Source organism: Alnus glutinosa, chromosome 1, assembly GCF_958979055.1.
Source record: "Alnus glutinosa chromosome 1, dhAlnGlut1.1, whole genome shotgun sequence".
Taxonomy (NCBI): Eukaryota; Viridiplantae; Streptophyta; class Magnoliopsida; order Fagales; family Betulaceae; genus Alnus; species Alnus glutinosa.
In genome coordinates, this window is record NC_084886.1 from 47072936 (window position 1) to 47097566 (window position 24631).

Consider the following 24631-nt stretch of genomic DNA (forward strand, 5'->3'; position numbering starts at 1 on the left):
AATTTGCAAAAATGTCCATACTTGAATCTTTAATTTATTTTATTTTTTAAATAAACATAGAGGTATTTTGAGAATTTTGACAGATTTAATGGTAAATCCTAACAGAGTACCTGTTATTAAGACGTTTTGAAAATTGGAACCCTAGTTTGAAACATTTTGAAGTTTAGTGCCCTTAAGTCAAATAGACTGATAGTTCGATACCTTTAAGTGAAGTTCTTCCTAAAAAGAAACATATTAATATATAAAAAATATAATATATAAAACCTAAAAAATTAAAAACTAATTTGAGTTTTGGCAGTAGTCTGGCAGAGGCTCGTCAGTGGTATGGCGGTAGCTTGGTGGTGGTTCGACGGTGATTCAGGAGTGGCTTAGTGGTGGTCTAGTAGTGGTTTGAGGTGGCTAAACGGTGATATGAGGTGGTTCGATGGTGGTACGAGGTGGCTTAGTGATGGTCTTGTGGTGGCTCAACGATGCCTTAGGGTTGGCTCGATGATGGTTTGGGGTGGCTCGATAAAGGTTCGGGGGCGGTCCAATGCTGGCTTGTGGTGGTCCGTCGTTGGTACGACGGTCTTAAAAGGAGAAACTCAAACTCAGAAAATAATTTATGAAATTTAAATATGAAAATCATTTTTCAAAACTAAAAAATAAATTTTGTCAAATCAAAAAATATTTTTTGCTCGTTCCAAACATAAAAAAATACAAATAAATATTTTTTTAAAAATATTTTACGCATAAACAAAATCATAAGTAAAATAACTATTTTATTTAGTAACCAAGTGCGTATATATTTTTTTTTTTTTTAAAAAAAAAATTTATACTTAAATTTAAAGATAAATATATAATAAATCTCGAATGATTTTTTAAATCCATCCCTTACTTTTTTTTTAAAAAACGCTCCGACTCATAAATTTACTGTACATTTACCATAAATTTAGAAACCTTCGAGGCCGCCATTATCATTGAGTGTTGTGTTCGCGTTTCAGCCAACGAAACTAAAACCCTCTGTTTAACAAAAAAGAAACTAAAACGCTATTGCGTTTCGTCAATCGTTCCATTTGAAACCCTAAAACCCCCCAAAAGGATCCTGATAATTCTGTCAGCAAATTTGCATTTTTCTCAATAATTTCCCTTATAGTATCCATGGAATTGTCTTCTGCGACTCTCCAAACCTCTTGCTCTTTAAGAACCCCCACCCTCGCTACCAGAGCCCCTTCTATCTCTTTGGTCAGAAACTCAGCTCCAATTTCCCTTTGTTCCTCTTCTCGAACCAAAGGTAAGAAGCTAATCTTGTTTTAGCAAGCTAATCCCTAGTCTTGATAAGCCTTCTGTCTTTTATGCTACATTGCTGGGCTCTAAATTTCAGTTCACAGTCCCTTTTCCATTCCGTGATTTTTTTTAAAAAAATTTTGTAATATTGTTTTCGTGTTATTGTGATTGTAATTGATGATTATTTGTATGCCCAGCTTGTCGGTTGGTGATTAATCCGCTCAGGCGGCGACGTTCCACTGTTGCTGCTGTTGTTGGTGACACAACTGCTGTACCAAATGATTGTAGTGGAGGGCAACAGTTATCGGTTTCTGGTTCTTCCGGTCCCTTGCCGGTTCGGGATGAGGAGGATGGTGTTGAGGGCTTGGATGACGGCAAAATGGTCCGAGTATGTGACAAGCTGATCGAGGTTTTCCTGGTCGACAAGCCCAATCCGACCGACTGGAGAAGGTTGTTAGCTTTCAGCAAGGAGTGGAGCAATTTACGGCCTCATTTCTATAAGCGTTGTCAGGACCGAGCGGATAGTCAGGATGATCCAGGAATGAAGCACAAGCTACTCCGGCTTGGAAGGAAGCTAAAAGAGGTGAGCTTTGCAATTTGTAGATTGACCCTTTTGAGAGTAGAAATAATATCTTAGATATTGTTAATTTTAGGTAACATGTATTTTATTGGTATATGGGAATAGGAAGAGTGTTATGTTTTCTGATGATCATAATAAGAACTTACTTATTGTGCGCGCGCGCGCACACACACACATATATATATAAATATTTGATACCTTTATAAATGTTTGATCGTATGCAAAGAGCGGAGGATATTTACAATATCTAGATATAGAGATAATTGTGGATGCATTCTTCCCACATTCCTTGACGGCAACAGTATATTTTGATTAGTCACACCATTCATTAAAAAAAAAAAAAATACTAGGAGAGAGAGAGAGTTGTTGGTTTTTTTCATCTAGGGGTGGTGCTATGATTACTGGGCATGAGTTTGTGGTGTTATATGGGAATTTATTGGAAACTGCTTTTCCACAGATTGATGAAGATGTGCAAAGGCACAATGAGCTTCTTCAAGTGATCAGAGGATCACCATCAGAGATTAGCGAAGTTGTTGCCAGACGCCGTAAAGATTTCACCAAAGAATTTTTTGTACATCTTCACACAGTAGCTGAATCCTACTATGACAATCCAACAGAGCAAGATTGTGAGAATGAGTAAATTTTATTTGTATGACATATTTCTTTTTTATTTTCTATGTCATTGCTTGGTTTGCAGATCAAGAAATTTAGGGATGATTATCAGAATTTGTTTGTCCTCTTCTATGGTTCTAATCAGATGTTATTATGAAGCAATAGCTGTCATTAATGTACCAGCTATTGGCTTAATTTGCCTAATAGGTTATATTACCTCATGCATATTTGAATGCGTGGTCCAGGAATGTTTCTAGTCTCATGATTAGCGCAGGCAATGGCCTTCTGTACCCACCTTCTCAACCATATTGTACATGTCATATATTCCACAGAATAAAATAGTGACATCTCAATACTTAATCAAAAAATGAAATGTTGACATCCCATCTGTTTCACTACCATTGCTATTCAAATCACAAAATGCATCATTTGCTCTGTAATTTTTCACAAATATGCTTAAGTTATGCAACTGGGAATGTGGGTTTATTGGCCCGGTTTCTTAGCCAAATTTCAGCTTGAAAGGAAAAGTAGGCCTACAAAACCAACCTGGCCTGACATTGCGGGCCTAGAAATGACCACTTTAGCAGGCCATTCCCATAACTTTCAACCTTAGATAAATGTTTATTACATTGTGGAAAGCGCTGATAATATTCGTTTTTTTTTTTTTTCTGTATGACTAGCTCTGGCAAAGCTAGGGAATACGTACTTGGCTGCTGTACAAGCACATGACACTGCAACTGAAAGTATTGAAGCACTAAATGCTGCGGAGTTGAAATTCCAAGATATTATCAACTCTCCTTCTTTAGATGCTGCTTGCAGGAAGATAGACAATTTGGCTGAGAAAAATCAACTCGATTCAGCATTGGTGTTGATGATCACAAAGGCTTGGTCTGCTGCGAAGGAGTCGAACATGACGAAAGATGAGGTGAAGTAATTGCTGGTTTCGGAAAATGCCTATGAGTATATGTTCTATTTTTCTTATCTGGTACATTTAGTGCTGCAAATTTGATGCTAGGAACATAAGAAGATTCCAATCAAGTCAAACTGTCTTATTATCACTTTTTTGATTCATCTATTACAATATTTCAAACAAAAATAAAATGCTGATAGACCAGAAAGATTTGTATCTCTGTCATTGTGGTAAAAAGAAGTGATAGAGGATGAGGGATCACATTGGAGGATGAAGAGAACATAATTTTCTGCTTATCGGGATGTGGGAGAAAGCGGGAAGAAAAGATCAATTTTGTTGTTCTCATTGTACAAATGTCTATACAAATCTTTCATACACACACGCACACAGAAAAAAGATGGTATCAAATTGAGCCAATATAGCCTCTTCTAGAATAATTCTGTACATTTAACCAGAAAAATATTTTAATTCTACATTTTAATTGCTACTTTAAACAAGATTTAATGCTTTCATGTATGTTATGTTAAAATACAGTTCGATTATTAATAGATTTCTTTTTCATTGCAGGTAAAAGACATATTGTATCATTTATACACGACCGCTAGGGGTAATCTCCAGAGGAATATGCCAAAAGAGATTCGTATAGTTAAGTATCTTCTCACAATTGAGGATCCCGAGGAGCGGCTGTGTGCCTTGAAAGATGCATTTACTCCAGGAGAAGAACTTGAAGGACATGATGTAGACTGCCTATACACGTATGCATTTGAAACTTAACTGCGTCAAATATTTTTTTGTTGCAATTTAATGATTCATCTGCAAGATTTGTGGAGTTCACTGATTGTCCACTGTTGTCTGAGACTCATTTTTGTTCTATTTGCTTATAATCTTTTTTCAGGACGCCAGAGAATCTGCACACCTGGATAAAGGCAGTGGTGGATGCGTACCATTTCAGCAGGGAAGGTACACTTATAAGAGAAGCTAGGGACCTGATGAATCCTAAGATCATTGAAAAAATGGAGGAACTTAAAAAGATAGTTGAAAATAAATTCATGTGACGTGGAGCTCAAGTTATACTTTCTCAGAAGCTGTTTCCTACGTCCCTTGTTCTAATTATTTTCAAGCATAAATTCCAAGCCCAGTTTTGGTGTTTCCTGGCTTTGCAGTCTGTCCAAGGCATTATGCGTGGGGGCTTAGAGATGAATAGCATGTAAACCCAAAGTATTACGTTTATCTGCATAGAAAATTTTGGAATCACAGGATCACCTGTACTTTGAAGCTTCAGACATTGGATAGATATTCTTAATCATTTGTTAGGTTGATTGTGCTCTAGTTTTATGCCTTGTTTGAAAACCCCCTTCCCCCTCCCCCCAAAATTTCCCCCCACCCCCGGGCCCACTCAGCAGGCTTTTGGAAATTTTTTTTGACATTTTTTGCCCCTCCACTCGTTCATCCAGCTTTTCTTTTTGCTTTAAAAAATCCAAAGCTGCAAAGGACAGATCAGTCTAAAAGACATTATTGCCCTCCAAGAACATTGCATCCCTATACCAGCAATCCGGTGTCCTTCGTCTTTCTCCTTTTTCCTCACCCACCGAATGGTTCCTTCATCTTTCCTCTTCCATTTTCATCTTCCAGTTTCAAGCTTCCCTGTGCAACGGCCATACATTGCTAAGGTCTCCTTTGTCCTCTTCCAATATTTTCAATTGTATTTCTCTGCGGAATACTATGTGTACCCCTTCCCTAAAAGTAATAAGGATCTCTTCAGAAGGATTCTTCTGTAGCATAGCATTCAGTTTATTCAAATCACGTGGGAACCAAACGCTCCATCAATGTAGTCCGGCCTGTCACCTACCTGATTTCAGAGCGTCATAACGCCTCACTTTGGTCAGTTCTTTTTCGATTCTCATATCAACCGTGCGATACGTTGCAGAGCTTTGGCTCACCCATCAGCTCACCCATCCGTTCAACCTTAGCAATGTATGGCCGTTGCACAGGGAAGCTTGAAACTGGAAGATGAAAATGGAAGAGGAAAGATGAAGGAACCATTCGGTGGGTGAGGAAAAAGGAGAAAGACGAAGGACACCGTATTGCTGGCATAGGGATGCAATTTTCTTGGAGGGCAATAATGTCTTTTAGACTGATCTGTCCTTTGCAGCTTTGAATTTTTTTAAGCAAAAAGAAAAGCTGGATGAACGAGTGGAGGGGCGAAAAATGTCAAATTTTTTTTTCAAAAGCCTGCTGAGTGGGCCCGGGGGTGGGGAGAAAATTTGGGGGGTGGGGGGAGGGGGGAGGGGGAAGGGTGTTCTTTGAAGGTTCTTTATAATAGTGAGGCATTACATTTTTTGTAAATTATTTAGTTACAAGTTCAGATGTTTGACGACAAATCATTCACATGGGTCTCTCTCTCTCTCTCTCAGTCTAAATGGAGGAAGTTTCCCATTTTGTTTATTTGTAACTATTATTAATTTATTGTACTTTTGCTTGGCACTATAATGTAGGCTGTCGTACCCCCTTAATCTGAACTTGAGCCATGTGTCCAGCGGCACTGCACTGTCGGAGAACGATACTTCAGTTTCTTTTATTGTTTTTTAGTGGATACTTCAGTTTCAAGCCTGAATGTAAGCCGCTTTCCCAGTAATATTTGCAGCAATATGTTAAGATTTTAAACCGGTTTTGAGTACAAAAAAAAAAAAAAAAAAAAGGCAAACATATTTTATGTGACGTTTGGATGTCGGTAATTTTTAAGATGAGAAATGATACGTACACTATTGAGTGTACTTTTTGATATGACAATACCGCTATGTTAGAGAGTATATACTTGAAAGTAGAAGAGTGTTTCTCTTTTTTAAGATTTAAGAATTTTAAAAAATTATATTGGTTACGTTTTACAAAAAAGAGAATCGAGATTGCAATATGAATCTAGATTATTCTCTTATTACTTTTCAAGAGATGTGAAAATCTACATTCCCTTGGCCTTGAGAAAGTTTTCTCCTTTTAAAAGATAAAAATGCCTATATTTATTATTAACAAGGCGCGATAAACGCCTTGTGCAAGCTCTAAACATACTCGCCTTTTCAATTCCCAAACCTTACAAAAACTTTCTAACCTTTTAATGTTATTATTTGGTTTTTTAATTGGATATTGTTATGGTTATTCAAGAAAATTAGAAAAGTTTGACTATATGGAAATTTTGTTATGGTTCTTTTTTTATGCTACTTTTTATTTATTTATTTTTTAGAGTTTGGTTGTGACCATTTGTAAAATCTGTATATAGAAGTGAAAAATTGTTTTATTGACAAAATGGAAATGAACAGGTTTTAAATTGGTTATAGATGAAAATAAAGAAAACAAATCAAAGAATGAAGACAAATTATAAATAAGGAAATGTAGACAAATTGCGGCCCCAATTGGTAATCTCTTCCCCTCCCCCTTCCCTTATTTCCACTTCTCCCAAAAAATCAATTTCAAAACATTCTTATATCATATCAACACTATTTTATTATTATTTAAATAAAAAATCTACTATAATAATTTTTTTTTTTTTACTTTTGTATATAAATTCTTGCAACTTTTTATTACATCAATCACATTTTATTATCACTAAAACAATTAAAAATTCATCCCTAATATTAGTGGGCTTTTTGCTAAGCTGCTGGCGGTAAAGCCCTCATTGGCTAGGGAGTTGCCAAACGGGGACGCGTATTCTGGTACTTATTGCCGAAGCTAAAGCGCTTTTCTTCAGCTCCCGCGGGACCCCTGACTCATGCCCACTATAAAAACCTTTGAAAATCCCAAAAAAATCCCTAATTTCGAAGTCGTTAACTCCTTATTATTTGGAATTTCAAAATTTTTGCGCGCACATACAAAAACCCTAAGCTAGATTGCACGTTTCCCGGGCTGGCTGACTCTCCGATCGTCGTCGTTCTACGGTGAGTATTTTCTCCAAAAAAAAAAGAAATTCATTTTACCAAATCGATTAGAAAATGAAAAGGAACAGGTTTCTTTGGTGTGATCCGTTCTCGACGAAATTGTCGAGAAATTATTTACTCGTTTGGTTGCTGAGAAATCTATGTAAAACAAATTTGAATAATTTGATTTCGAAATAGATTATTAACTTCCTCCCAAACGAGGTAAATAGTGTATTTCTCTGTTATTATTATTATTATTATTATTTTTTTAAATCGTGAAATTTGTTTGTTGGTACCCAGATGATGAGCAGAAAAACCAGCAGCAGCTGCGCTATATGTGAGTGTTCCAATAACGCTTCTATTTGCGCCGTTTGTGTCAATTTCAGGTAATTGGTCCTGAACTTTACAATGATTTTCTGAATTGCTCATCCGTAACATGTGTAGTTGTGGCGCATAATCATTGAATTTTATGTGTCCTTAGATGCATGAAACTTTCCTGTGGTTTGATTTACTATGCAAAAGTGCCTATGCATTGTTTTCAAATGGATGCTTTCGTGGTTTAAGCTTATACCAATATGGGATCATTTACAGGAGTGCCTGAGTTTGTCATGTTGGTTTGACTTATTTTGTCTTGCTTCCAATTGGGTTACGCTTGCTTACTACACTCCAGACAGTACACACACACACACACAACTCCCTATGTATGTATATGGTGACTGATTATCTTTTATGATGTGCCTGTTTTTTGCAGATTAAATGAGTACCGCAGTTTTTTAAAATCATTGAAGAGTCGCCGGGATTTCTTGTATGCCAGATTGAGTGAAGTGCTTGTAGCAAAGGTTTGATAACTTTGATATATACCTTGCGAACACTCTTTCTGTTACCTTGTTTCTTTTTTGTTTTTGCTTGATTGTCAACAGTTCATATCGGCAAGTACTTAAAAAATTTGTCATTGTAAGAACAAGGTGGTGGGTGATGCCATGGGTTCAAAATCCACTGGGTGTGTGGGCAACTAGTCAATCAGGAACAAAAAAATAAACAAAGTCAGTGGTGCTTGGGAAGCAACACTATTATATGCTTCGTTTAATATTACCATATCTATGTGGAGGGGGCGCTTTGTACGAGTCCGAGGTTTACCCGGCAGGTGTGGGTACACGAAGTGACCTTGCCGGGTTCCTCTTCATTAAAAAGAAAAAAAGTATGAAAATGTCTATGGAAGCACATCCTTGGCAAGGAAACAACAAGAAATCTTAGAAACTATTGACAATCTCTGGGCTGGGCTTTAGTACAAAAGTGTCCATCCCGAGAAATACCAAAATGAATTTTTATCAAACGATCCACGGTTTTTAAATTAAATCAGAAAGTCATATTTAAAACAGATTCAATTATAGTGTCCTTATAAAATATTGCCTCTATCAAACGTCCCATGATGGTCCTTGGACAGTGAAACTGAAAATGCTAAGATTAGAAGCTACACACAACAGAGTAGCAAAACCAATTTCTCCATGGTTGTGTTGTGTTATAAAAAGCTTCAAAGTCATGATGCTAAGGAACTGAGAATGAAAAGATGATTAACTGTACCCATTTAAAGTTGCATTTTGACAGATAAGTTGGTTTTACAAGACACAATAACCATAATTATGACCAAAATGATGGTAATAAATCAAAACAAGGTCACTTGTTCAATTCATTAAATTTCAAATACAAGTTAGTAAAGCAAATAGAATGGTTTCTATTTTTTGGTCATTTCGAAGTGCAGTAAAAAGTCAATGGGATGATCCAATTTCACTTCTAATATACTTGTGTGGATGTCTTTTCTTTTGTTCTTTCACCCATAATTTTGGTACTTTCTCTTATGTTTCTTCTGTATTTGCTTAATTCCATCCTGGCTTCTTTTGTTATCATACTATTGTCAGTATTATGTAAAAGTGATTCAAACTTTGTGTTTAAGGCATCTAATTATATTTTTTTATTTCTCTTAATGAATTGTGTGTAATATTTACTAGGGGAAGGCAGACGATCAAACGAATTGGAGAGTGCTTCACAATGATAAGCTTGTAAAGTTGAAGGAGAAGCTCCGTCGTAATAAGCAACAATTTGTGCAAGGTTGGGTGCCTGAAAACTGTTCATGTTTCACTTTATAAACCTCTTAGACTAATACTTACTCTTACAGGGAAGGCTAAGATTGAGAGGGTGTCCTATGATTTAACAGTAAAATATGGGATGCTTGAATCAGCCAGTTCTACGGTATTAAATATTTTTTCAAATTAATCTGTTTTTTTTTTTGGTAGTACTCATGCTGTAAGTTGAATTATTTTGTCACTATTACTAGTTCTCTTGTGTTTTGCTGTCTACATAAATGAATATGTTTTATTCATTTCTTTCTACCTTTGCAGCTGAAAAAGTATCGTGCGGAACAACTGGAAAAGTTCTATCCTAACCTAATTTCCACTCAGACCTTAGGGCATGTGAGTGCTGATATCCTTATTCCTTTTGGATGTTGATACTTCTTTTGAGCGTTATTAATTAATGGGGTGGTACTTTCCTCACAAAATTACTGTATATTTGTCTTATCGGTAGCTTTGGTAAATGAATATATTTATAATCTGATTTGTTTTCTTTTGGTATTTCACAATGTTTGAAGGTGAAAATCTATTTCCACCTAGTATTTTGGTCTTCTCTTCTACATAAATGTCTTTTCTTCATCTAAAAACCACTGTTGATGCTCAATGCTGCAGATGGCAATCACCGCTGAACGTCTTCATAAACAGCCTGTGGTCATAAAACAAATATGCAAATTGTTCCCCCTACGTCGGGTAAGCAGTTCAAAAGGAAATGCCTCTTGATTTCTGCAAGTCAGCTGTTAATTTTGATAAATTATCAAACATGTTTTGTTGATATTTCATGATGAGTATGTTGTTACATATGAATTATAACCCCATTTTAAATGTGGACAATTTTTATCCACCCCCCCGCTGCTAAAGAAATCATTTTTGTTCAAATACTCAACTGCAGTTATTTCATCAACAACTATTTATTACATTTAGCATTTACAATACACCAACATTACTTAGGCCAATAGCTCAAAACTTATTTTGCAATTCCAAGCTTCCCATCTTATATGATAACAGAAAGAAAAGCAATTTCAAGCTTCCATTCTATTGTAATTCAAGACCCAAAATGTCAGTTTGTGTTAAGTAGCAGAGGACAAGTTTTTGATGCACCTCGCTTAGCATGATATATGCCTCAACTCTCAAGGCTAGTATGTCTCAACTTTACTTTTTTTTCTCTCTATAATTACATTGAGATGAAATAGGCATAAACAGCACTTAAAACATTTGGGCCTTACGGCATGTGTAGGTAATGATATACGGTTATCATATAATCAGAAATTGGATAAAATGGGACTGCATGAAAATGATTTAAAATGGTTTTGAAATAACATGCTTCTTAAGTGTTCAACATTCAAGGAGCCTTTAGTCCCAACAACTTGTGGCAGTGGTCATTATTCAAGGTGCTGGTTTTAGAAGCCTTGGCTCATGAGACATATTACCTAGTAAAGCTATCACTTGACCTTTTAAGCCTAAAGCAATTTTTTTATCGCCTTGCCTATGGAGCCTGCCAGGGTGAGCCTTGGGAATGCCGTTTCAAATAAATTAAGTGCATGTCCTTTGTAGAGCCTTCAATTTTTTTTTTTTGATAAGTAAGAGAATTTTATTAAAAAGCGCAAAGCGCAATCAAGTATACAGGGAGTATACAAGAGAGACAATTAAGAAGAAGGAGAAAGCAAAACAAGGAAATCGTTATAACTAATCCCTAGAGGTGCGAGATACGCAGCCGTCCAGGAGTACAAAGAATGAATAAAAAAGGAAATGAGCTCCTCTATTGTTCTTTCTTTGTCCTCAAACTGTCTTTCGTTGCGTTCCGTCCACAAGCACCACATAAGACAACAGGGAACCATTTTCCACACGACCGCGCTTCGGGAGCGTCCCCCCGGCCACCAACAGGCAAATAAGTCTACCACCCGAAAAGGCATCACCCAAGGCAGACCGAAGTGTCTGAGAATATCATACCAAAGAACGCGTGCAACCTCGCAATGAAGAAGAAGGTGATCCACAGTCTCCCCGTTCATTTTACACATGCAGCATCTATCAATCACAATGACACGTTTCTTCCTGAGATTGTCCAGGGTGAGGATTTTCCCTAGCGCTGCCGTCCAAGCGAAGAAAGCCACTTTCAATGGAGCCTTGGTTCGCCAAATGCTTTTCTAAGGAAATAATATAGCTTCATTGCAAGCAAGAGCCTTATAGAATGATCTAACATCAAAAGCCCCTTTGTGAGAAAGGGACCACCAGAGCCGGTCTCCTCCATCTTGACCAACCTTGGAGGAATACAATAAAGAGAAGAAGGAAGCCATGACATCCACCTCCCAATCGTGTACGTCACGAAAAAATCTGACATCCCACTGATAGGATCCACTAACCTCTACCAAGTGATCTGCTACCAAAGAATTCTTGGCACAAGCTATATCATACAGCACTGGATAAGCTTCCTTGAGAGGCATCTCTCCACACCAAACATCATCCCAAAAACGTATCCTGGACCCATTACCCAAGATAAGTTTGGTATAGCTACAAAACAAGCTCCACCCCTTCCTAATGTTCTTCCAAATCCCCACCCCGTGAGACCCAGGGGGTCTAGGGAACACCAACCAGCCCTAGTAGAACCATACTTTACATCCACCACAGATTTCCATAAAGCCTCTCTCTCTTGAGCATACCGCCACAACCACTTTCCTAAAAGCGCCTTATTGAAGATTCTCAAGTTCCGGATACCCAATCCACCTTCGGAAATAGGATAACAGACCTTGGACCAACTAACCAAATGATATTTGAATTCATCGCCTATACCACCCCACAAGAAGTCTCGATGCAACTTCTCAATACGATTAGCAACACTGGATGGAATAGGGAAAAGAGAGAGAAAATACGTAGGAATATTGGAGAGAGTACTCTTTATAAGGGTAACCCTGCCCCCTTTCGACAGATACAACCGCTTCCAGCTAGCCAACCTCCTCTCAATCTTCCCTACAACTTCATCCCAACAAGACTTTGCCCTGAAGGGAGCTCCCAACGGAAGACCAAGATACTTTATAGGAAGAGAGGAAACTCCACAGCCCAATATGTTAGCCAGACTGTCCATATTATCCACATCACCCACAGGAACAATAACAGATTTAGCCAGATTAATCTTCAGTCCTGACACAGCTTGAAAAGATAAAAGGAGCATACTGAGATAATGGAGATGATCAGCATTAGCCCCGCAAAAGACTAAAGTATCGTCTGCGAACAGTAGATGAGAAATGTTGATTGCTTCACTGTTACCAGAACCCACAGAAAACCCTGAAAGGTAGTTCTTTTGGGCAGTAACGAAGAATAACTTACTAAGAGCCTCCATCACAATAACAAACAAGAGGGGTGACAGAGGATCACCCTGTCTAAGGCCACGAGAGCTGCTGAAAAAACCAGTTGGGGAACCATTCACCAACACTGAGAACCGCGCCGTAGAAATACACTGCGCTATCCAAGAACACCATCTCTCTCCAAATCCACATCTTCTCAACATATACAATAAGAAATCCCAGTTGACATGATCGTAGGCCTTCTCAACATCCAACTTACAAAGTAACCCTGGATTACCGGATTTGATTCGACTATCCAAGCACTCACTAGCTATAAGAACTGAATCAAGAATTTGCCTACCTTTCACAAAAGCATTTTGAGGGGACGAAACAATCTTCTCCACAACCTTTTTAAGTCTATTAGCAAGGACTTTTGCAATGATCTTGTACACTCCACTTACAAGACTAATAGGACGAAAGTCCTTTAGATCCACAGCCCCAGACTTCTTCGGAATTAAGGCAATAAAAGTGGCATTAACACTTTTGACAAACTTGCTTTGTGAATGAAAGTCCCAAAAGACCTTCATGAGATCAGTCTTGATCACATCCCAGCAGTCTTGGAAAAACGCAAGAGAAAACCCATCAGGACCAGGAGCCTTATCTCGATTCATGCATCTCACCACTTCTAAGACCTCCATTTCCTCGAAAGGAAGTTCTAAGGAAGAGGCCTCGGCTACATCCAAGGTATCAAAAGCAATATTATCCATTCTAGGCCTCCATGGGAGAGGTTCTGTAAAGAGAGACTCATAGAATTGAGCAACATGTTCCCTGATCACCTGCTGGTCGGAAGAAATAGAACCATTGATAGAGAGCGATTCTATGGAATTAGACCTCCTGTTCGAGTTAGCTATTTGATGAAAAAATTTAGTGCATTTATCACCCTCTTTCAGCCAAAGAACCCTAGACTTCTGTCTCCAACTAATCTCTTCCTGTACTATAGAGTTCTCCAAGTCTCTGATGACCGCACATTTCCTCTCCTTTTCTTCGAAAGATAAACCTTGTTGTTCCTCCAACCTTTCCAAAGTACATAACTCTTCCATAAGCTTTTTTTTGCGGAACTCCACATTACCAAACTCCTGATCGTTCCATCTCTTGAGGTCAGCCTTTAAGGCCTTAAGCTTTTGAGTGAAGATGAAGCTAGGAGAACCCTGAAAGCGATAAGACGCCCACCAAAGCCGAACCTTATCCACAAACCCTTCGGCCTTCAACCACATATTCTCAAACTTGAACGGTCTGGAACCCCGTTGAATGCCACCACAATCCAATAGGATAGGAAAATGATCAGAACATGATCTAGGAAGCCTTTTCTGAATAGACCCTGGAAACTTGACCTCCCAATTTGGAGAAACAAGAAATCTGTCAAGACGAGACCAAGAGGGATTCTCCTGATTATTGGACCACGTGAAAGTCCCTCCAGCAAGAGGAAAGTCCATGAGGCCCTGCTCGAAAATAAAGTCAGAGAACTCCATCATAGCAGCGTTAAGACGAACTTCCCTAGACCTTTCAGTAGGAGAGCGAGTGACATTGAAATCGCCCCCAATACACCAAGGCATCTCCCACAAATAAGCAAGGCCAGCCAGCTCAGCCCAGAGCGAGCTTCTCAAAGAATCAAGGTTAGGACCGTATACTCCTGCGAAGGCCCAATTAAAGTCATCGGCAACGCTCCTAAATGAACAAGCCACAACAAACTCCCCCACATACTCATCTAATTTCTCAACAACCCTTCTATCCCACATGATTAGGATACCGCCAGAGGCCCCGCATGAGGGTAAGTAGCACCAATCAACGAAGTGACATCCCCAAAGGCTCCTCACTAAGCTGTTGGAGATAAACTCCAATTTGGTTTCTTGCAAACAAATAATGTCCGTCTTCCATTGTCTAATAAGGTTTCTGACTTTCAACCGTTTGCCACCCTCGTTTAATCCTCTGACATTCCACGATAGAATTTTTGGCTTCATAAAGAACCTCCAAGCGCCCTCCCTTTGCACCTACTAAGAGATGTGCTTCCGCTTCGCACATCATAATTAATAGAACATGATAATCTGTTTAGTTCCCTGCTGAACTTGTTGCCCGCTTTCGAACAAGAACCCGTCTCCTTCTTGTCATTTTCAGCTAGGATAGCCTTGAACACGGCTGATAGCTGACCTTCATAGCCATCGCACGTGATCCCCACCGAGAAACTATACTCCAGAATCGCCTTCAAAAAATCCTTAGAAGATCTTTTACCGGAAAAACCCCTGAGATTATCAAATGGACAGCAACACAAAGGAGCCGGCTCTTCCTCCAGGAGCTCGACGAGCTCCAATCCAGTCGTTGGCCCCAACCCGGAGGGAGGAAAGAGAGTAATAGAATCATTGTCAATTTCTGAAACCGAGGGAAAAGAGTCCGAAGGAACCTGAGAGTCCGACGAACTCCGACCAGCCCCGACAACCAGCACATTATCTTCATCCAACCGGGCTCTGGCAGGAGCTAACGTAACTTCGAAGGGTAGCTCAATCCCATCACTAGCACCCGGCTGGTAGATTACGATTTCCGAGGCAGGAACTACAGGCGGTCTTTCGGCGAGAGGTAGAAGTGGACTAATGACAGTGTCCACTTCGTTGGTGACTGGCCCATTACCTAACTCCAAAGGAATTGTGATGCTTACCGGTGCTTGGATTTCGAGAGGAAAAGAATCACCACCGACAGCCACTGTGCTTCCCGCTATCTGATCCATTATCCTGGCTGAACCCATTTCTTCCTTTTCTTCCCTCAAATCCACAGCTGTGATTTCTGGTTGAGACTCCCACTCAGTTCTGGAATCACCAAGCACGTTCTCTGTAGATGTGATCGTCGTGGGTGGGTGACAAAACCCGTCGAAATTCCCAGCCCTGTCCGGAACATTCTCTTGTCCACCGGAACCCAAAGCCGATATCGGTCCTTCTACCGGGAGCGCTACCAAATCGGCCGTTGAACCACTTGGATTGGTCTTAGGAATTTTCGGTACCCACCGCTTCCTCCGATTTGTCTTCTTCCTGTTCTTCTTTCTCTTCTGCCTATCACCATTTGGCTTGAAGGCCGGCCCAACCAAAAGTATCCCTTCTCGGACACTACTCAGTGCTCGTTCCTCATCAATTTTCAACTTCTCCAACTGGCTTTGCCAGAGCAGCAGGGAGGGTAACGAGTCTATCCCTCCAATCAGCTGACACCCAGCGCTATTCTCACCAAAAGAGCAATCTGACTTGCCTCGAAAGCCAACATGGAATTGTGCTTCCGAATTAGGTAAGCTTCTGACACCCTTCACATTCTCGGAGACGTAACGATCCTGTTGGTCTTTACCCAAAAGATGCACCACTTTCTCCTGCTTCAACCTTTCCTTCTCCGGTCGGCGAGAACCTGTGCACAAGACTTCTGCAAAAGAAGATGCACTGTCTGAGCCAATTGAAACAGGCGCAGTATCTGTGTTGGTTCCATTTCCCTCAACCCGCTTTGGGAATTGACTGTAAAATTGTAGGAGAGAAACATCTCTGTAAAAGCAAGAAAATAAAGGAAAGTAATAATTGTTTGTTTTCATGGTCCATGTTCATTCTAAAATGATATCATTTTCCAATGTAGTTTTGTTCTGATTTATGTTATGAAACATGAAATGATGCATTGTTCCATCATTACTTTCATCAAACGTATGCTTAAAGGTGAGTCCATGTGCCATTGGTGTTTTCTCTTATCTAGGCATATCCTTTATATGTTTTAGGTGATCATAGATGGCGAAAGAAAAGATGGGTCTACTGGTCAATACGATAAAATCTGCAATGCACGCTTACCAAGAGGACTTGATCCTCACTCTGTTCCATCGGAAGAGCTTGCTGCATCTTTGGGGTAATTTTTTTCTCTTTAGGATATGCATGTATGTTTAGAAGCAGTTTTTTGGGGCCGCAATGAATATTTTATGATCACTATATTATCCTCCTAAGATTCTTTTGTGCACTCTTCTATTGGGATTGATATAATATGGATCCTGATATTACAGCTACATGGTGCAACTTCTGAATCTTGTTGCTCAGAACTTGGCTGCCCCAGTGCTTCATAACTCTGGTTTTGCGGTAAGCACTAATTTAGCTTTTATATAATGGTTTAGAATTGTTTTACTCGACAAACAATGACTTTGGTTTCTTTAAATTTTCTAAGCCTTTCTTGGTGTTTGAAGTTTACGGTTGAAAATAGAGATGAGGAGTTGCGTTTTTTTAATGAAATTGTGTTTACTTATAAAGAAAAAAACAATATTGTGTTTCTAAAAATATTTCTTATAGTATTTATTTATTTATTTTTTAATATGTAGGTTCAACATTCTTTAGTTACTATTGTTAATATGTTTTGGTTAAATTATATAGCTCAGATTTTTGGACAATTTGCATGTTGCTGAAAATATTAGAAAACATATAAAGCTTGCCATTTATCTTTGGGTTTTCATTCATACTCTATCATTTTTAGATGCAATAGGTTAACCTCAAACTGGCCCGTCGACTAGTTTACATGCTCACCCTTCTATCCTTGTATGAAATTTTGTTAATGAAAGTATTTAGATTTCTACATATCTATTTTTTTTTTCCTCTCTTAGAACCAGTATAAAAACAATATTGTCTTTTAAACTACCGAAAGCTCCAGTAGTTTCCTACTAGTAGCCTATATACCCTTTATAGTGCGCTTTTTCTTTAGGAGGGACATCTAAAGCTTCAAAAATCAATGAACATGAATTTCATGTTGTATATGTGGATTCTCCAGAATTATATTTCTCTGATGTTGTATCTGTATTATGATTTTACGTCAGGGTTCTTGTTCTCGAATATGGCAACGAGATTCTTATTGGGATACACGTCCGTCTTCTAGAAGGTACTTTTTTCGTGAAAATTATTTGACGTCTTACTTGGGTGTATCAGCTTGTTGAACTGAATATGATTTTTCCTATGCAGCTACGAATATCCCCTTTTTATACCACGCCAAAATTATTGCTCCAGTAGTGGGGAAAATTCGTGGTCTGACAGAAGCTCAAATAATTTTGGTGTTGCTTCAATGGAATCTGAGAGGAAGCCACGCCTGGATTCTTCTGGTAGTAGTAGCTTTAATTATTCTTCTGCTTCTCTACATTCGGTTGAAACACACAAGGACTTACAGAAAGGGATTTCACTTCTCAAGAAAAGTGTGGCATGCTTGACAGCATCCTGTTTTAACTCGTTATGTTTGGATGTCCCTTCTGAGGCATCTACTTTTGAAGCATTTGCAAAGTTATTGGCCAAACTATCTTCAACCAAGGAAGTTCGATCTGTTTTCTCTGGCAAAATGGCTTGTTCAAGGTACATTGTCCCATATTTTGGCTGGATCATTTCAGTTCTACTATGCAAAAATCATAAGAATAATAGGTCTTAATAAGTTTTTGGAAAATACCTGAGTTCTGAAGGAGTATATTCTTACAAAGAAATCATCACGAAATATCTGACTTGTGCATCCTATCTGTAGATTCAGACTATGCCATGCTTGCCTCATAATATGTGAATGAGCCATATGGCTAGTACAATGAGAAGAGGATTACATATTATTTAGGTGTTATATATTCTTTTCCCTAAAAGGTTTCGTGCTTGGAGTGACCGGAAATGCCACCATCCATTCTTCCTATTAGCAAACATATCCCTTATATTTGGTAACATTTCAGGAGATGCTTTTAGGAAATTAATTTAGAATAAGTTCACAATTATTCGTAACTATGTGCATCAAAAGTATTAGAGTTCCCTGCAAACGAGAATGTAAATAAGGGAGTGAGGGACAGAAGGTATACATCAGATGAACTCCTTTAAAAAAAAATACAATTTCAAGCCTTACCATTTACTTGCATGTTGAAAATGTTGGTATTTGAATTCTTTTGAAGTTGAAAGAGTTGAGTCATAGAATCTGCTTCATGAAGAAAGTGTGACAACATCTCCTTAGATCACAGAACTTTTTATTTGGCCTTTTAAGATGGTGGACCGCTGCAATTTGGTATGTAGATTTTTGACACAATTTTAGCAAGTTTGGCCGAGATTTAAATGAACTTTTCATTTTTTTATTTTTATTTTTTAAAATATTTTAGAAGAAATTAATTGAGTGCATGTTTCTTGTTGTTACTTCTACATGTATTAATATTTCTTCAGCAATTGAAATTTGCCAATAGAATAAGTATATAAAAACCTGGATGCTGGGGTTTCCAAAGATTTGGTTATGCTGAAGGCTTTTATTCTTTTGCCCTTGTAAGTTTAAAAATTTATGTTGATGATTGGAAGTGTCAGCACCATTTTTTGCCTTTTGACTAAAAAAGATGATCTTAATATCCAATTGCTTCTTGTAGAACTGTATTTATTAACATGTCATCTATGATAAAAATCCATATATTAATCATATACTTCTAATACCAACTATATATAAGGTTTTCACTTTTGTGCATGACATTTGCTGTTCAAATTTTCAGGTCTTGTAAACAAGTTGAACAATTGAACAAATCTGTATGGAATGTGAATTCTGCCATTTCCTCAACCACTCTATTGGAAAGTGCTCATACACTGCCTACCATGGTATAAGTCTGGGATCTCAATTTTAGTGCCTTTTTACCCTGTTCTTTCTTTTTTTTGCTACCCCCATTACCCAGTGGCTCCCTCCCACCTGGCCTGTCCACACGCCCGAGAGGGATTGGATGGGGGAGAAATTAAGGTAGCTATGGTTGTAAAATATCATTTCCCAGCTTTTGCTATGTGCTGAAAAATGGACTTAATAACAATCCCCTCATGGTGATCAAGATATATAGTTTTGGCTCAAAGTGCCATTGTACTTTATATTCATCCCTTTTCTTTTGCCTTGCAGAAAAACATTTCTGAAAACTTTTCAAATTTTGCTGCCAGTTTTCCTTATGCCACTCAGTTGTTTGATGTTGGAAAGAATGAATGCCTCATTGAAGAATGGGATATTGTGGAGCATCCCACTTTTCCTCCTCCTCCATCACAAACTGAGGATGTTGAGCATTGGACTCGAGCCATGTTCATTGATGCTACAAAGAAATGATCTGGTCCTATAACAGTCTTCTACTTTTTGTAAGTTGCCGTTCTAACAGTTATTACTCTTGACAAATGGTGCTAAACAGTTGTGAATGTCACCTTTGTCCAACACCAATCTGGACACCTACAGAAAAGTCAACCTTAATCCACCTCAACTGATACTACAGAACATTTTGCAAAATCATTTTCAATTTATTTTGTACATAAGTTTTACTTGCAGTGACTACACTTATAAACACATATCTTGCAATATCTGAAGCTGGCCATCTGTGTAAACCTCATGCCCTTATGTTTAGAAATCATAGAGTAATGCCAAAAATAACGAATGGAAAACTGTTGTTCCTATCCATTGCTTCCCCGGGATGAGTTTTCTCAGTTAGAAATATGGATGGAAAACATGTTTTGGAGAGTGTGGGAGAGTAGAGATTCATCATTTGTTCAACCATAAGACTCAAATTTGGTGAAGGGTGACATGCAGTATAAGCTTAAAAGATCTTGTTTCCTTTATTTCAAAGAATGCTATTATTGGTCATCTTCTGTAGAAAATTTTTCTGCCGCAACCGGAATGCTTTGAAAAGACATGCTGTATAGAAAGAAAAGTCAATTACCTGTTTCTCTTGATTTAGTTTGTTGTAGTGTCTATGTATTTCTTTTTTTAATCATGAATTGTAGTGATTATTTCGATGCCTCATCAGAGTATAGACATGGTTGAATGCCGATGTGGGTTTGTACTTGGTTCACATAGTTCAAATTTGTTCTTTGTTCTCTTCATGTTTTTTATGCCTTCTTTCCTTTGTTTGGGCTCCAAATACGAGCTTTATTTAGTTTTTTCTTTTCTTGCCGGCTGAAAATTTTATTCTCGTTTGTGTTTTAGTTGATAGGTTGATGGAAGAAGATGCTCAACAAGAGATGAAGATGGCATGGAAAACTTCTGTAACTCGTGTAAATAGAGAGATTCTCAAAAAAATTGTGCATATAATTGTAAGGAAGAAATCTGAAGGGTAGACTTATTGATATGTGTTCATTTAGTTTTATCCAATTAAATTATATAAAGATGGTAAGGTTTACCCTTTCCTACAATGAAATTGATTCGTTAATTTCTCATCCTTGAGAAGTGGAAAGAATGGGGCTTTAAGTTCTAACATATTGAGAATTCCTTGGAAGAAGAAAATCTTCCTCCTTAACCTGCTAATCTAAATCAGATCTCTAGATTATGAATGAGCTTGATTACATGATTCAATCTTCTAAATAATGCCATATTTCCAAACATCCTGAGGTTCAATATCTATTGTTTCTTGTGGTTTTGTTAGGATCTATGGTGTTTGGTTCTCAATTTTGGTTTAGGATTCTAACACAAACACGCCTTTTTTTTTGTTAATTATTATTTGTTAAACAGATTTAACCAGTTCATCTATTGAGGTATACATTTTGAACAGTAATAAAGGCGAAGGACTTACTTCTATGATGATGTCGTAGAGTGGCCTAAGCTCACATATGAGTTTTTGTGTGCATGGATAAATTGGGCTACTTGGTCTTATTTGGGTTGTAATCGAGCTGCACGCATATTGTTTGGCTGTTCAATTAATTTATTCATTCTTTATCTAATGTAGGTATTGTCATGGGTCTATTACAAAGGTAACTTTTGTAATTTTTTTCTTTCTCCGTTCTCTCTCCTCTGACTCCTGAACCTTCTCCTGTGTATACCGACATGGGAGGGAAGTCGAGCTTACCTCCTTCAAACAGACAGCTGCTGTTTATCTTACTGTTTTTGTTATTTCTGGTATATTTTTGGGCTTCTTTGTTACTTCTCTTTGTTCATCCCTACCACTGTGTTTGGGTCCTTAGGGCTCTTTACCAACACCAAACCACCATAATTGGTGGCCACGATTTTTGACATCCGTGTCACAAATCTTTAGGCTCGCATCTTCGGACGCATTGTCTCCGCGTATTTTCATTCCTAGTTTAATTTTAGGCCACTCAAGCCTTGTTTTGTTGTTTGTTTTTCTTTCCTAGTGTAATTTCTTCATGTGTATATATATATATATATAAAAGGTATTGTCATGGGTTATATTTTATTGTAAATCTATGCTAATCATTAATTACTTATGTTAAGAGTGGGAAGGATCATCCCATATAACATTTTTTCCTAGTATTGAGATGGAAAATAAAATCATATATAATTTTTAATCAAGAAATAGACTATTTATATTATATCTTATAATCTTATTTGAAATCTTAAACAATCTAATCTTGAGCTTATATGCATGTTTTACAGCATATATACATTATTTACAGAGTCACATACACATACACATCTCTATACCAAAACTCACGATCACAAGAATTCTAGCTATATTTATCATATTAGGAATAAAATTCTTTTTCACCTTTTTAAATATTCAAGATGTTTTCGTTACAAAGTTAAAAATAATATTAGGGAAAACTTGACTTATAACCTTTGATCTTTCATCATTTTTGCAATTAAGTGTTCAAACTTTAAAAAAGTGTCAATTTAGGGTATCTATCTTTCAATTTTTATTTATTTATTTATTTATTCCAATTTCAACATTCCGTTAGAATTTTTTATCAAAATTTTCAAAATACCCATCTTTTTTTTTTTTTTTTTTTTTTTTTTTTTTTTTTTTTAGGAAAAAAGAAAGAAAAAAATTGCAAGGATTTAGGTGTTGGTTAGAATTTAATGGAATTAGCAAAAATACCCATGCCTGAATCTTTGAAATTTTTTTATTTTTTTATTTTTTAAATAGATATTTTGAAAATTTTGATAGGATTTAACAAAAAATTCTAATATGAGGTTAAAATTGAAAAAAATTAAAAGATAGATACTTTCAATTGACACTTTTAAAAGTTTGAATACTTAATTGTAAAATGATGAAAGATCAAGAATTATAAGTGAAGTTTTCCTATAATAATATTAAAAATAATATAAATAAACTTATACGAGACAGAAACAAATTTATACGAACTCGGCTCCTTTAGTAAACAAGTCTAAATTTCTATTTAAACTCAGATTGTTTGAATTGAGTCTACACGAGTCAAACATATTGTTATTGGTCTTTTTCCATGTGATGTTAGACTTGGATGGTAAACAAAATTCTATCCTATAATCATTCTTTTAACAAAACAAGACTCCATCTGATGTTAGACTTGGGTGGTAAACACAAAATTCTACTCTATAATCATTCTTTTAACAAAGCAAAACTGAGTTACATTGATCGTTCTCAATTCAGATAAGGTAAAAACGAAAGTATTGTTTTATCAGGTGGTGCCCTAAAAATTAATATTAATTACTATTATTCAGTTGTTGGAGCAATTAATATTGATATGAAGTGGAAAAATGATTGGTCTGAGGTTCACATCAAACATTAGAGTTATTCTAAAACAAGATTAGAAAATAAACAGGCCCAGAAGACCAATATCCTCCATTCAGACTTCATGTTTTCAAAGCTAAAACCCAATAACTACCCCCGTTACTCCTACTTGGGAGAGCTATGTTGCATAGTTGAAACATGAACATAAACCCTCAATTTCTTCTTCTTACTTCTTCCTCTTCTTTGGGGGCTGGAGGGCCTCTTCTTCTTCATCCTCTTCTGCATCCTCTGGATCTACTTCCACGACCTCTTCCCCGTCCTCATCCTCATCCTCAGCTTCATCATCGTCGTCTTCATCTTCTTCTTTATTTTCTTCATCTTCCTCCTTATCATTGTCGTCGATGTCGTTGTCATCGTTATGGTCATTGCCGTTTTCGTCATCTTCCGGCCTGTCTGCATTCTCATCCCCAGCAGCTCCACCAGCCTGTCCTTCGAGCCCCTTTTTAGCATTGTCGCCATTGCCGTTGGGATTGTGTCCGCCGCCTCCCTCTTCGGAAGACAGCTCCTCTTCGCCTTCTCCAAAGCCACCATCATCACCATTGCCTTCATCTCCATCTTCCCCACCATCAACTGCCTTCGAGTCACTTTCACTTTTGGGTCTAGAAGTTAGTAACAGCGCAAGAGGGCCCTATGATTATTTGAAAGGGCACAAAGAAAGAGTAAGGAAATCCATATGTAGTATAAACGAACTTACGACAGTAGGAACGAAGGCTATATATATAATGAAACACAACATCATCGGATATCTAACTAGATTGATTGCAACATGCTTCGATACAACATAAATGCTACCCAAACCAGGTGAATTACTAACGTATAATATTTTAATTACTAGGTATGACGGGTACAATATTTTAATGCCCATCTTCAGAGTTTCATGATCATAACTAAGAGCATCTCCAACAATAATAGTCAAAGTAGCTATTGTAAAAGTACCAACTCTTTCAAATAAGTCATTTCATCACTTTACCGTCAAAATTTACGTTGGCTACACGCTTAACACGTCAGCACCCAATGTCAGTGCCACGTTAGCACGTGCCATGTCATTTGACAAAACAAAAACCTGTGTGAATTCACTCAACTATTGTGTGAAGGTGTGTAAAAGCCATTCTGGTACTCAAAAAGCCAGTTTAAGATCTGAAGCCCTAGCCTGCTTAGAATTGTGTTAAGGAGCTTAGAAGATGCTTTTAGTAAAAGTTAAAATGGGTGAAATTTTGAATAAGAGTAAATATTATAACACACTCTATACCATTACTTTCATCCGTAGAGCCTACTGACTACTGTTATGTGAGATAAGTGAAGAAACTTTGCCTCATTTGACGATAATTTTCAGTTTTCAAAAAAAGAAAAACAAATTATTTTTTTTTTCAAAACAATTCAGAAACACAAAACATTTTCTCAAAAAACACTTTTCCATTAAACAATTTTTTCAAACCAAAATAAAATAAAATAAAAT

The 24631-nt window shown here is 37.4% G+C and overlaps 2 protein-coding genes across 2 annotated transcripts; both read left to right on the top strand.

Moving 5' to 3' along the window:
• Window positions 1-939: 939 nt before the first annotated feature.
• LOC133853932 (uncharacterized protein At4g37920) lies at window positions 940-4697 on the top strand. Its single transcript, XM_062289956.1, has 6 exons — window positions 940-1273; window positions 1464-1849; window positions 2304-2472; window positions 3139-3383; window positions 3936-4123; window positions 4264-4697. The coding sequence occupies exons 1-6, from the start codon at window positions 1141-1143 to the stop codon at window positions 4421-4423; spliced, it is 1281 nt and encodes a 426-aa protein (XP_062145940.1). The 5' UTR covers window positions 940-1140; the 3' UTR covers window positions 4424-4697.
• Window positions 4698-7082: 2385 nt separating this feature from the next.
• LOC133853950 (uncharacterized) lies at window positions 7083-20883 on the top strand. Its single transcript, XM_062289973.1, has 14 exons — window positions 7083-7294; window positions 7574-7659; window positions 8025-8112; window positions 9280-9379; window positions 9447-9520; window positions 9670-9741; window positions 10012-10089; window positions 16465-16589; window positions 16741-16813; window positions 17539-17600; window positions 17681-18061; window positions 19207-19309; window positions 19596-19822; window positions 20661-20883. The coding sequence occupies exons 2-13, from the start codon at window positions 7574-7576 to the stop codon at window positions 19791-19793; spliced, it is 1440 nt and encodes a 479-aa protein (XP_062145957.1). The 5' UTR covers window positions 7083-7294; the 3' UTR covers window positions 19794-19822; window positions 20661-20883.
• Window positions 20884-24631: the final 3748 nt, after the last annotated feature.

What these genes read in the sequence shown, in the direction of transcription:
- LOC133853932 (XM_062289956.1), top strand. Translation starts at nt 1,141, where the DNA reads ATGGAATTGTCTTCTGCGACTCTCCAAACCTCTTGCTCTTTAAGAACC. An exon ending in CGAACATGACGAAAGATGAG is followed by an intron (nt 3,384 to 3,935) that starts GTGAAGTAATTG and finishes TTTTCATTGCAG; the next exon opens with GTAAAAGACATATTGTATCA. An exon ending in GATGTAGACTGCCTATACAC is followed by an intron (nt 4,124 to 4,263) that starts GTATGCATTTGA and finishes ATCTTTTTTCAG; the next exon opens with GACGCCAGAGAATCTGCACA.
- LOC133853950 (XM_062289973.1), top strand. Translation starts at nt 7,574, where the DNA reads ATGATGAGCAGAAAAACCAGCAGCAGCTGCGCTATATGTGAGTGTTCC. An exon ending in CCACTCAGACCTTAGGGCAT is followed by an intron (nt 9,742 to 10,011) that starts GTGAGTGCTGAT and finishes TCAATGCTGCAG; the next exon opens with ATGGCAATCACCGCTGAACG. An exon ending in CTCATACACTGCCTACCATG is followed by an intron (nt 19,310 to 19,595) that starts GTATAAGTCTGG and finishes TTTGCCTTGCAG; the next exon opens with AAAAACATTTCTGAAAACTT.